The sequence below is a fragment of the Pygoscelis adeliae genome, unplaced genomic scaffold (genome assembly GCF_000699105.1).
Source record: "Pygoscelis adeliae isolate BGI_AS28 unplaced genomic scaffold, ASM69910v1 Scaffold120, whole genome shotgun sequence".
Classification (NCBI taxonomy): domain Eukaryota; kingdom Metazoa; phylum Chordata; class Aves; order Sphenisciformes; family Spheniscidae; genus Pygoscelis; species Pygoscelis adeliae.
In genome coordinates this window covers 452,748-466,228 of record NW_008824032.1, presented here as the reverse complement: position 1 = coordinate 466,228, position 13,481 = coordinate 452,748, and the positions used below count along the sequence as shown (strand labels likewise).

Below are 13,481 nucleotides of genomic sequence, written 5' to 3'. Positions count from 1 at the left end.
TAGATTGTCCTCTTGTCCTTCTGTGAATCTTTTTGTTGTATCATCCCATTTCACAAGTGGTGACAGCATGTGTTGCAGTCTCTTTTGTCTATGCCTATCTCTAGCCCCAGTTAATCTGTAAACTAGAGCTGAGATTGATGCAGAGTGGGAGAAGAAAGCCAAACATGATTCTACATCAGACATCTATCTCTGCTATCCTGGATTAGATCCTGTACGTTGCCATACCTTAAAAAAATGCACGCACTGTGGTTTGACCAGAATGGTACTGTACTGTCATATGGCAAGAGCTGAGAACATAAAGACACTAGATCTGTTCCATTTTCTTCAATTTCACCAATCAGATTCTTTTCTGTAATACAAACAGGTGCACAATGTTTATTCAAGGTGCTGTAAATAGAATTTGCATGTTGGGAGCAAACAGCAGAATTAATAAAGTTTGGGGTGAGAAAAAGAGTGAATATTTCTAGTCACTATCAAAGCTTTTCTTATTTGATAGGGATACTAAACATATGTGATCAGTGTGAGCATAATAAATCCATGACAAACGTTTCCAGAAAAGTATCCATGTTTCTGATATTGGAAATATGGTTACCTTGGCCAAAGTGCATTCAGCTGATTGTGGGCTCTGCACTACTGATGTCAGTACAGGCAAACTACAAAAAAACCATTTCTGAGTAAGCCAAGAAGGTGCCTTTCAGTGTGGAATTTTCTTGGAGACAGTTTACTCAGTTGTATGCATTCTTTATGTCAGCACAACAAAGTCACAGCATAGTACTGACTTAGGTTTGCTGCCTCCTTCTCTCCTTTAACTTCTTGTTTTCTCTACCTTTCTGATTCTGCCTCTCCTTCTCTCATCGTATGGGGATACCTCCCTTCCTGAACCTCTTTCTCTGTATATTGGCTGTGTATCTTGTTCTGCCTTTGTTTCTGTATCTCTCTGTCTCTTTCTCATACCACCTTTGTAAGCCCTAGCTTCTCTTTCTCACTGACAGAAAGTACTCCTCCTTGCACCGGTGGAGCTGGGCCGTGCTACTGTATTGCAGGGTAAAGGAGAGGATCTGGATCCACATCGCAAACTCCCTCTCCCATGCTTCCAGTTCTCCAGTTTTTCCTGTCTTGTTCCCCTCTCTCCTTTCTGTCACACTTTCCTTTTTTCTAGTCTTTTGCCTTGCCTGGTAGGAGCCCATCACGTACTCGAGCCAGCCGCTTCCATGGGCGACGGAGTAGTGCCATTGGCATTGAGAACATACAGGAGGAAAAGAGGTACGAGCCATGGGAAGATGAGACAAAGGGAGGAAAAAACAGGAGGAGATGAGAAAAGGGAGATAGAAAGGCACATATAAGGACAGAAAGGGAATTGACAGGAATGAGAACTGAAATGGAAATGGTTGGAATGGGAAGAAAAGCCTGATTATCAGCTAATGGAGAAATGGACAAATGACAGAAGCAAACAAAATAAAAAGGGACATTTGGAAATGGGGAGAATCAATATTTGAGGAAGAAGGGAGGAGATGGGTGGAGGAACATAGTAAGATTGCTCTTAAACATTGTGCAGTATGATCTTAGTTCTCCTGTATTTGCCACTTTTAGATAAGAGTCAGATGAAAGGCTTTTACTTGGGAGAGAGGAATTGGGTGCTTGATTGTTTGTTTGTTTTCATGTTGAAAAGTTCAAATGGACAAAAATTCTGATACCTTAAAAAAAGGATTTTTTTAAAAAAAGCTTTAAGTCAAAATGACTAGCTTTTAAGTTAGATGGTCTGAGAAATAATTATAATTAAAGGGTAACATACAGTTTTAAGGAGTGATTTGGCATATTTGACAGAATTATAACCATTCAAAAGTTGTCTACTGGTCACAAGAGATTATTTAGTTAAATCAATAAATTTGTCTCCGCTTTAGGTGAGACACCATTTTAAGATTATACAGAGTCTCAAAAGTCACATGAGTGCTCTGCATCTAATACACAGTTTTCCCAGTTGCAAGAATTCCAGGGAACAGCTTAAAGATTTGATGTAAAAGATGAAAAGCCATCTTTAATGTGGAAACTAGTGATTTCACAACAGGAAGAATTACTATATTTTCCCTTCTTTCCTGTTATTTTCTTGGACTTTTCCTTAATAAGGTGCCTATGACCCAATCTGAATAAAAAAATAGTATAGAACTTTCTTTGAGAAAAATAAAATCTTCTGAGACAACTTCTCTGTAACAGTCTAAGCCAACACAGTAGCCACAGCTCCTCACTAGTTTAAATAGTTTTCTACCTTATGCAGCTGTGCCCCTCAATCCGTTACTTTGTGTACAACATCCTTCACTATCTCCTTAAAAGATCTGTGAAAGTTTTCTACAACAAGGAAAAACCCTGGATTTATTTTCTTTTTTTCCTGCTCTTTGCTAGGAGGGCATTGGTTAAGCTATTGGGTTTATCCTTTTGCTTATTTGTAATCTGCAACATGAGGAACAGTGAGCCTTATCTTGTGTTTTGTGAAAGACTTGGGCGATTCTTGAAGGTGCAGTTTCACTAGCAACTGGTCTGTTCTAACAGTTCATTGCTACTGAAGAGCAGGTATCATACTTTCCCTCTCCCAGCGTCTCTTTCAACTACCCAATCCCGTCCCATTCCTTGTGATGGCTCAAATGCTTAGTGGACCCTTCATGGAACTGATTCAGCCCATTAATCTAATAGAAAAAGTACGAACTTTCTTTCACCAGATTAATTGTCTGCCAGGTTCTGCCATGAACTGGCTCATGGAGAAGTCTGATGGGTACCAGGACTGATGGCAAGTACACTCAGCAAGAGTGGCGGAGGCTGGAGCAGGCTTTCTCTCCAGCAACAGTGAGCTCAACATGTCATGTGTGACTTCACCCTGAAGCTGTAGCTTAATGATATGCAGGCTTTGACAGAGCTGACCCAGTCCATTCCACTTGTTCGTGTATCATAGAAATTTCAGGGTTGTTTCAGTTTCAGGATTGTTTTTTGTCAGGATAATTTCCAGTCTCACAAACAGTTGTACTAGCACAAGTGACTGCATGAGGAACTGTAATGTGAGGGGTACAGGTAGGATCAACTGACCAAGAGAGCAGAGGAGGAACTTTGTGAACTCTATCACTGAAGCCACAAAAAAAACCCAACAAAAACCTGAGTTTTCCAATCCTTAATTAAACATACCCCACTTTTCAGTTGCTCACACAGACAGCTTTCTTCAGAAGTATCTTGACAAGTACTAGTAGCAATAAAACTATTCTAACGATCCTGAAACAGGGAAATTTTCTGAATCCTTTTTCTTTATGCAATAAATATATAAGCTCTTTAATCAATCCTAAAACTTCTTAAGACCAGTGCAATGGGGGAAGGCAGAAGAAAAAGTCGAAGAATTAAAGGAGAATTAGTTAGGAAATTAATTTAGGCTTTTATATCAACTCAAAAGGAGCTTAAAGGTGGCCATTTCTAACATATTGCCCTCAACAGATCACATCTAAGGAGTCTGCCCTTTTCAACACAACTGCATTTGCTTCCCTTTCATGTGTATAGGAGAGTTTGAACTTTGTATTGTGGCTTGTAAGGATGTGTTAGAATAGATAGTGGTTAACTCTGGCCCTGGGGTATAGCTGGTTTCTCTTTTGTCTCAGCAGAGACACTGCAGAGAGGATACAGAAGGTGCTGGACAATCCAGGAACTTTCTTTGACCTGAAGTCTGATGGATCATCCAGTCCCAGTTCCCCAGAGTTCCCCAGCAGGAAGAGCAGGTGAGTTGAAAATAATTTTAATATTTGAAAGATGCTCACTGTGTCTGGTATTGGCTTAAGTGTGGTGCATGTCTTGCTCTGTTGGAGGCTTTACTGAGATTGTCCACATCAGGCATTGCAGCATCTTAAAAGAAGTTATATGTCTGGCCATGGCACAGTAATTCAGAGCATGTAAGGAAGGAACTCAGCTTTCTTAAAGAGCCAGTGAAGAAAGATTGGACCACTTAAAGGTGATTTTGGCTATATATTTACTGTAATGTTAACTTGCATCCAACAGGATACACAAAGCCCTAGCTGTCCAATTATCCATGCTTACTCATGTATATGTTTCCTCTATAGTTTGCTCTGGAGTGATTTTGGAGCTTCATGGAGAAGCTTGGACAAGGGTATGTTGGGATGTTGGGTTGTACTCGAGTTCTGCCCCTTTAAGCAGGATTCATGCTGCTGCTCCCAACCAGTGTGAACTTGCCTGTCTTCAGTCCTCCCAAAGTGTTACCGCAGATGTTACAGCAGGGTCTCGTGTGTTGCACCTATGTTTCATTGCTAAAGCACGCCATACCACACCCAGTGTTCTCCTGCAAAACACTTCATGCAGTAGTCTGAAAAATAACTCTCCAGTTTCTGGTGGTCAAAAACTGGAAAAATGCACTTTCCTGGTAGCGCAGCTTTGCTGTTGCTAAGCTGTATTATGCTGGGATGTGATCCTATCTAGGATACTTCAGGACTTCACGGAAACCACGCATTTACATTTCCAAGACTCCAGAGCAGCCTGTCTCTAAATCCAAGACTGCAGCTGACTTTCTGGAACAGCTTGCCACACCTGATTTTTTTCATGAGAACTTGGATGAGGCCTGTGGCAAAAAGGGCACTGAGTACTTTGTAGTAGGGCATGTCCCTTTCTCAGGATTGGGGCTGCTCTAAGAAAATTTCAGGAGGTGCCCTAGAGCCAGGCCTCTACGGTTGTAGGTGCTCCAGGTGCCAAGTCTGATAAGGAAGGGCCTTCCTTCCAACTAGACCCGATGCTCCCTAAGAATTACAGGCTGGTGACTATCTGCAGTAGTTTAGCTACCCAATTGTATGCCATAGGACTGCCCAGAATTTTGTCACAGCCAAGGTGCAGAGTTCTGGTAAGTATGTTTTTGTGATACTAGTTTTTGGGTTGGGTGGGTGTCCAAAACGTTGGTGGGGAGGAGGATGGGAGCACAGCTAGGAGATACAGGCCATTTAAGATGCTAGCTCTGGCAGCCAAGGACAAGAGAGAATGCAGGACATGGAACTGCTGATTGGTCAGCAACCCCCATCTTCCAGTATTACCACACCATTCCACCTCCCCTTCCTCATCCGGCCTGGGACCTTGTTAGTGAACTAGAAGCTCCTGGCTAGGCACTTGTGAGGGACTCTTGCTCTGATTAGGTAGCTGAAGTAACCTTGCGTAATCAGCAAGAATTCTGCCTAGTAAGAAAACATCTCATAGCTCGGCTAGTCCTGGTTACCCTACCGTAGAATGTGTGCATGTCCTGGAAAAAAAATGATGACGCTTTCTTGACATCTGTTCCTGATTTCTGCATTTGATTGTGGGCTTCCCTCACTTCCCAGCCTCCATTCTCCATTCATCAGCTGAGGAGGTGAGCCAGCTGCAATGACTGTTTCAAATTGATACCATGTGCTTTCAGAGAGCAAACATAGCATGGGATTTCACTAACAATACTTGCATGAATATTGTTTATGCACATGAGGCATGACCTGTATGATTTGGCAGTCTGTCTACTTCTGTCCCCAGGATTCTCTTTATGCATCTTTTTCCAGTCATGGACTCAAAACCACTTGTACGATCACGAGAAAAAGTCTTTTCACAGTTGTGGTTTAGCCCATTCCTGGACAGTTTGTTTACAAGGTGGGATGTAGCATGGAGTTTTGCACAGTTGTTGATTAGCCAGAGTTAGTTAGAGTTGTGATTTCAGAGTTAGAGATCAGCCCACATGCAGCCATACCTTCTGCATCATATCTGGGACAGGGAATCAAGGACATGTAATTCCACCGTGTAAAGTACACCGTTTTCACCAAGACAGTATTAGCACAGTATTGCAGAAAGAGCCTAGGAGTGTAATTCTGTCTGTCTGTCTCAGAGACAGTTCTACTGAATTTCTACTATAATAGTCTATTTATTGTTCATTAATTGTGGAACGACAGATCAGGATCATGATATAGGCATATTTCTAATGCAAAAAGAGTTCCAGCTGGTTCTAGAGTAATTTATGCAGCCCATATTAAAGATGTTGTCCTTGGTAGTATGTTACCAATCCACTCCTGGTTTTCTCCAGGGAGTAGTGTCACAGGAAATTTCTCTGTCGCAAAAATGTCCAGCATGTTGCTGCTGGTCTTAAATAATCATTTCAGATTCCAGACTTGAATGATCAAACTCTTCATCTATGTTCTTCTAAAACCAACCTGGAAATAAATGCAAAGGGAACACATAAATAATAGATTAATTCTTTTACAGTAGAGACAAACCAGCAGTTACTTTCTGTCCTTGCATGCTGATTTCCAACACACCCTTCTGCAGTGATCAGCCTGCAGTCCATGAAAGCGCATTGTTCACTTGGGCTAACAGTGTCTTCTCTCCCACATACAGGGACAATTGTCCTTAGTTTTTCTGCTCCACTGTCCAGGTAGCCTTCCAAATAATCCTTCTTCCCAAGGGACAGACTCAAAAGAATAAACCCAGCCTAAGGAACCAGGTAGCAAAACTCCTCAGGATCAGACAGCTTTCTGGGTTGCATCTGAAAAATCAAGCACTGTACTGTGTATGTCCAAATCCTAGGAAAAGTACATGGGTTTTTTGTGTGTGTGTTTTCCCTCCTCAGACACATCTGAGTGGGGACATCAAGCCAATCAGGAGTGGACCGGATGCTACTCAGTCATTGGTTACCTCACTGAAGATACTGGCAAGACTTTTGGGGTGAAATGAGAGTCCTGGCTAAGAGGAGCATGAACTTACTTAGAGGACCTCAAGGACTGTGGAGAGACCAAGTGGCACCAAGTAACGCTCCACTGGCAGTTCCTGGAGCAGGAATCCTGGGAAAGGGAGATGGACAGATAGCTCCTATTGGAGCATTTTGGCTCTATGTCCTTCCCATTGCCCAATCAGCAGTCACTGAACCAGCCTCTACTAATGATGGGGGGAAGGAGGCCACCTTGAGTGCCTCCCCTTCTCTTCCCCTCCCCTCAGATGAGCGAGAAGAGAACAGCTTGGCCCGCAGAAGGCAAGAGCAGAAGAACATGTTTCCACCTCTGTCTCTAGTGCCTTTGGATGACATAGGTCAGGAAGTGCAGTGCAGAGAATGAGGATGGAGAAACCTGCTGAGGAAAGATGCTGAGAAGGAGATACTTTGTGGAAATCTAGGTCCCAGCTCACTTAAATTCATGTTATTGATTTGCGCTGCCAAGGGAGAAGCATGTTGGCCTTCATGTCCTCCAAAATATATTTCCTAATCTCCTGAGGAAGTATCTTTGGCCTATGTTGGCCCTATCTTTACTGTTCTCCCTGTTGCATGCTGGCATGTAATATGCCTGGGACTTTAGGTTTCATTACTGCTTGTAGGTCAAGACTGGCCACATTTTGCAGTGTTTCTGAAGGAATAAATATATTTAGTATGTTAAAGGTGTCTTATCTTTCTTGCCTCTCCTAGCTTTTTTGGGTTTCTTAACATTTTTAAGCACTTCATCTCTCTCTTATTGGCTGGTCTCTTGTGCAGGCAGTGAGTATTTCACCATAAATGTTAGGCTTACATGCACAGTGCACTTTCCACCATGTAAGCATATCAGCCTCATGGACTGCTCTTTCTCCTAGATGACTGCAAGCAGTGGATCTCAAATTCTGAGCTGGGAGAAGCTGACCTTAAGGGTCTTTCTTGACAGATATGAAACATGCACCAGGCTACCTCAGTGTCCATGACATTTGAGAGAGTGGTGGTCAAGTGATCCAATACAGTTTGCTTTGAATGTTCCCTTTGTAATGACCCTGTGGGAGCTAAAAGTCTAGTGGGATGGACCTACAGGAGCCAGTCTACTGGCAACTGGGCACAAGCAAAATCACCAGGATGGGCATCCTGACCTAGGTATGTTCATATCCATAAGCAGTAGGAGAGTTCTGACCTCTCTGTGCAAGAGCTTGGCACTTGATCCTAATAGTTTGACACTGAGACATCCTAAAATAATGCAGATCTCAGTAATCTGTTTCTACCTTCCCATTGGTTCCTTAAACTTTCTTAGTTAACCGTTCTATAATACTGGTTAATGGTCTATATGCTTTCCTGACTCCTGTTACAGCTGTCCAGAAACACAGCGGTGACAGTTTATAAGCTCTATGACATGAAAGATGTGCTTTTATAGTCCCCTTGTACTGTCTGGAATTTCACGTAAGACCAAACATGATAGTCTGAGAGTGGCTGTGGGAATGGGTGGCCTAGGCTGGGTAGTGCCTTCCCTTTATACTCAGTTTAACACCTCATCATGTTGTATTTAGGCTCCTAAAATCTCTGATCTCCAAAATGAAGGCATCTGTTGATTTTAATGAATGTCTAGAGGTAAACAGTACTTAAATGCAGGTGGTTTGACTCACTCTGCTCTAAGACACTTAGACTTAAAGTGACTTTTAAGACTGTGACTTAGACTTTTAAGTCTGTGACTTAAAAATTAGGTTAGTCTTGTCCTTTCATACACTTACCTAGAATGGCAACGAGAAGTGGTGTTTCTACTAAATGACGTAGCAACTAGAAATTAAGGAATGCAAGCCAGTTCACCTGAATTCTGTTCCTAGGTGGAAAAACTAGCTGTGGATGAATAATTTCTTCTTACTGTTTCTGACTGCTATGTAATAAAGCTATGTCACAAAAAGTGCAAGCCTATGCGTAACAATAAGTATGATGATGTTGAATGCTTGCATTTCACAGAATGCTCAGGAGTCAGACTTCAGGATACTGTGTGATGCAGCCATTCTCACGTTCTTCATCCAGTGTAAGCAGTTGTTGTAGTGGTTTGAGGGAAAATGAAACATCTGAGGAAGAGGAGAATGACAGGGTGGGTGTATGATCTCTAACAAACAGGCTACCTCCCTGATTTTACCAAGTGCATTATTAAAACACGTCTTCTTTGCCCTCTCCAGGAGCTGATGTGCTCTCTTGAGGGCCCTCGAAAACAGGATTCAATGGTTCAGAGTATGTGGCTGGATGACAGTGACTGCACACCCAGTACTTCTAGCTCACCAGGTAAAAAAGAAAGAAAGAAAACCAGAAAAAAATCCTCTGCTTATGCTTCTAGAAGCATATGTTGAGGTTGAGCCACATTTGTTTGGCAAAATCTTTTATATAGTTATACTTAAGATTTGAGAAGCATAGGTAGATGATAGGCTCAGAGAAATGGGGAGAGAAGCTAGCGTGCACACTGCAATGGGGAGAGTATGGGAAGGGGAAGTGTGGTTCAGTAGCATGAATAAATAGTGCTGTACACACTGCAGAAGGAGTTACAGTAGATTGCACAGAATTAATGTGTTTATGTGTTTCTATGGAGAGCATGTATCTCAATGGTTGCTTTTCTGAATGCAGTGTCCCTTTATAAACTAAATACTTTGGATATGGGAATTACAGAAACAGTGCTTCCTGAACAAAGCAGTATGCTCCTTAGAAGGTGGGTAATCGGGTAGCTGACCTGCACTGAGCTTTTTGACTGCCAAGGCTGGCCTCTTAGTGTAGTACTTGATTAAAGTTGAAGTAGTTGATTAAAGTCAGCTTGGATCCATTCACAGTGCAGAGATGATTATAGTCATTACAAGTTTTCTTTAGTCCTATAGCAGGCAGAACTATTGCAATATCTGTTGCTGAGGTTGTATCAGCTGCCCTGATCTCAGACCCTGTTTGCAGTTGTGTTTCACTTTGTTAAAATGAACTGTTTTGGATTGAAGCATTTCTTGTTGAGCATCAGCCTAAAGCTAAAATTACGGAAAATTTAAATCAGTTTCAGTCTGGTTTTGAGGACGAGGCTGACGGGACCGTGTAAGATTTTAGGAAACTATGATTGAAAAGACTAAGCTTTTGAGATTGGGAAGTCATTAGGAACTGTGGAAGGTAAAACTTAACATTTGTTGCTAAAAGATTCTGGAATAGGAGCAGGTTGAGATGGTAAGAGATACTGGGGATTATGTGGATGGCAAGGAAGAGAGTTGGTTGGAAGGAATGGTGGTTAGAAGGAACGGTGAAATCTTTATAGGAATTGTGTGAAAAGGGGTTGTTGAAAAAGTTTACAAGGGTCAGAAAGTGGAGTCAATTTACTTTGAAGACAGAGTTAGGTGTCTCAATCTCTGCAGCAGCTCTGTCTGAGATATCGAGTGGCCATCAGATCCCTGCTTAAAATTGCCTGTATCTTAGCAACAGCAATGAAGATGTGATACTGTGAGGTGTTCTGCAGAGACCTCTGTTCTGTGAGATGTTCTGTAAGATTTCTCCACATCTGCAGAACAACTCACAGCATAAGTGCTTGTATACTTAAAGGCACAAGAGAACCCAAGAGGCTGGTATTGAAACTCTGGAAGAACAGGAAAAACAAGTGGAGTTATTGATCATGAAGAGGAAGAAGAGAGCTGTGCCGTTTGCTATAATTAGGAAGTGGGGTGCTATATACAGAGCCTGCCTGTCCTGAGGGAGAGACATAAAGGTGTTAAATGTGGTGATATGAAAAAGCAGCATGTCAGGAACCTTCACAGCAGAAGACAGCTAATGACCTGCTATTAAGAGGCAGAAGCTGGGAATGAGCTTCTGTAGATGCTTGTGTTGAAGGCTAGGAAGAAAGTGTTCAGTGTCATCAACTCAGAGCAACAGTGATAAATAAATACTATAAGGCCAGGAGGCCCAACACCATGAAATAATTTCTTTTTGAAGGGATCTGGAAATGACACCATAAAGGCAATAGCTGCTTTGTGCCTGGTGGTGTGAAGGTTGTCATTGTATCACCATGGCATTGTCCAGGCTACCATTTCCACAGGTCTGGGATTATCCTGAGTAGGCCACAGCTCCCCTCACAAATATTTGAGCTTTATTCACTCGTGTGGCCTTTGTGGCACTATACCGAGACCAAGCAGGTGTGAAAGATGGTTCTCTGTCAAAAGTGAACAAACAACTTGTGTTTACTTGTGATGAGAAATACTAATGGGAGCAGGAAATGAGTGTAAATGCAAACTAGTTTGTTTCGCTTGTCAGAAATTGTCTATTGTCATCAAGCAAAAGACTTCACATTCCTTTTGACCTGGTGGATAACTGCAGTTCCCCTTGCCCTCCATTTCTCCGAGAGCACTCCCAGGCACAGACATAATGCAGTGCTGTTTTTAACAGTGCCGTATGCCTCCCCTGCCACAGCCCATAGTTTAATCTTTCCACAAATCCACTTATCGCTCGCATGTACCTGCGTCATGTAAAGCCCAGTGGAAGTGATCCACTATAACCTTTTATTATATTGACTTGGGTTCTCTCTCCTTTTACCCCTCTACTCACTTGTGCAACATTTTCCTTCCTGCATTCTTTTTCATGCCAGAAAATCCCACTGGATCCTAGAGCTGTAGCTGAGCTATGAAAGTTCAGATCCAAGTGCTAGGTTGATAGCACAGGCCCAACTCGCTCTGAGCTCCCAGCTTACCACCTTGGGGAAAAGCTGCTGACTCAATATACTCTTCAGTAGAAGAGTGCTAGGTTATTCAGCCTAGCTATTCACCTTTTGTTATGGATATTGGGAGTAGGGATGCTTTCCAGTGGCCTCTGGTGCTCTTCCCAGATAGTTTCCCTCTCTACTGACTCCTTATTGTCCCACAGGTATATACATCATTAATATACATCACTGAGAATAATCATTGTAATTCTGGTGAAGTTCAATGTAAATTTTAGGTTTTGTACACTCCATTGTCAATGGCAGTGATCTGATACTGACACTGCAAAACTTTCACTGTGGTTTCTCAGTTCCTTGGTATAGTAAGACAGCTGCACCCTGCAGGAGTGGTGATTTTTTGCTGTACCATATCTACTCTTGTATCTTCAGTGCAGAGATTTTTTTAAAAAAAAAAAGTATATAAAGGTACACCAACAAACATGCAGGTTTGTATATGGACTTCTGATTTATGCCAGGAGAGCCATGGTTAAAAGGGATAAACATAGTGGATGCTTTTCTGACTAGTAGAAATGAACTCACCGAATCAGGAGACTGTAGAGATGTAGTCTTGAGTGCCATTGCTGATTGCAGTAAGAAAGCTTGATGATGTCACCATCCATACCATTTAGAATGTGTTTGTGGTAATAGATGAAGGGGCAGAGAGGAAGGAAATAAAAGGTTATGTGTGTGTTTGAGGTACATGAGGTAGCAGAGTTGAGCCTGCATTTTCTAAGCACAAAGTGAAATCTTGTCCTTAGGAATTTCAAAGTTTTTGCAATTTTATTTTCCAGAAATTCTGACAGTTCTTGAGCTATAAAAAGGTAGGATTAAGAGCAATTTGTTGCACTCAGAAATTTAGGAAAAAACCCAGGATTGATATATTTGTTTTGATTTTTGCAAATACTAAAAAGTTTTCTATTTATGTACTACAGCCAGTCCTCCTAGAAGACTAATTACCAAAAGATCAAGTGTGGCAATACATGTTAATATTCCTAGACAAAATTACATTTAAATGAATGTATTGATAATTTGGGTTAATCTGTGCCACAGGGAAGAACTGTAATTATCCATAACCAAGCATAATAAACTGAAGAAATGCCAGAGTTAAGCTAAACTGAAAGCAAAGAGAACACCTTGGGACACAGAGAGGCATCCAGGTGTTTTAGTTTTGCCCTTTAGTGAGCTATACAATAACTATTCAGCCACAGTTAATGTACTGTGTAAAATCAGACTGAACTGATCTTTTCCGAAGAAACCTAAGACATTTCGGATGCCCACTGTAAGTCTGGATCTTACACTGAATGATTCTAGAACTCCTAACCAATGTTCACATTCTTGGATTCTCCAATTTGCCATTCAGATTGAGAGAGCGAAGTTGCAGAAAAGAAAAAAAAAATGGCAGCAGTCTGTAGTCATTATGCTACCAGAGCTAGATAAAGACATAGAGAACTGCCATTGCCAAAACTGCTGTTTCCCCCTAGCCTCAAGGTCCGGATATAAATTCGGCTATAACCCTCCTTAACACTTTCTTTAAGACACTTCTAGGTTAGTTAATATGCATAGTTGTTTTAGATGTGTTTTTGTTCAGTTACTCGGTCTATTAGTCGCTACCTACAAACATACATCGTAATTAAATTTCAAAATACTGGAGCTGAGATATATACAAAATGGAGAAGAACCCTGGTACTGCAAATTCATGTTGTTTAAAGCCACAGTTTAGCAACAAATGGCAGTGATTTACCAGTTTTGTTTTTAAACCTCAGAGTTTTAAATTACATCATGAAACTGGAAAAGGGGGTAGTCTGCCTTTGAAAAATGCTGAAACACTGTTGCATGTCATCTGTTACCTAGAAGTTATTGGTATGATCATGTATAGTTCAAAAAGAAGAAAATGTTCCTGTGAAGAACATCTTGGCTTACCATCTTATTGCAGGAATCCCTCATTAGCTGAATTTTACAGCTTTCTTAACTTTCCTGACTGAATGGTGGATAGGTATGCCATCAAAGTCATTCGTCTGCTCCTTCTGCCCCCTTAGCACATACTGC

General features: G+C 41.6%; 1 protein-coding gene across 1 annotated transcript in view; it reads left to right on the top strand.

Moving 5' to 3' along the window:
* Nucleotides 1–7,407, top strand: part of RAP1GAP (RAP1 GTPase activating protein) — a 49,289-nt gene extending 41,882 nt beyond the window's left edge. Inside the window, exons 18-20 of the mRNA XM_009328600.1 lie at nucleotides 1,160–1,263; nucleotides 3,630–3,746; nucleotides 6,611–7,407. Coding sequence (XP_009326875.1) covers nucleotides 1,160–1,263; nucleotides 3,630–3,746; nucleotides 6,611–6,620 — 231 coding nt within the window. The 3' untranslated portion in view covers nucleotides 6,621–7,407. The remainder of the gene's footprint in view (nucleotides 1–1,159; nucleotides 1,264–3,629; nucleotides 3,747–6,610) is intronic.
* The last annotated feature ends 6,074 nt before the right edge of the window (nucleotides 7,408–13,481 follow it).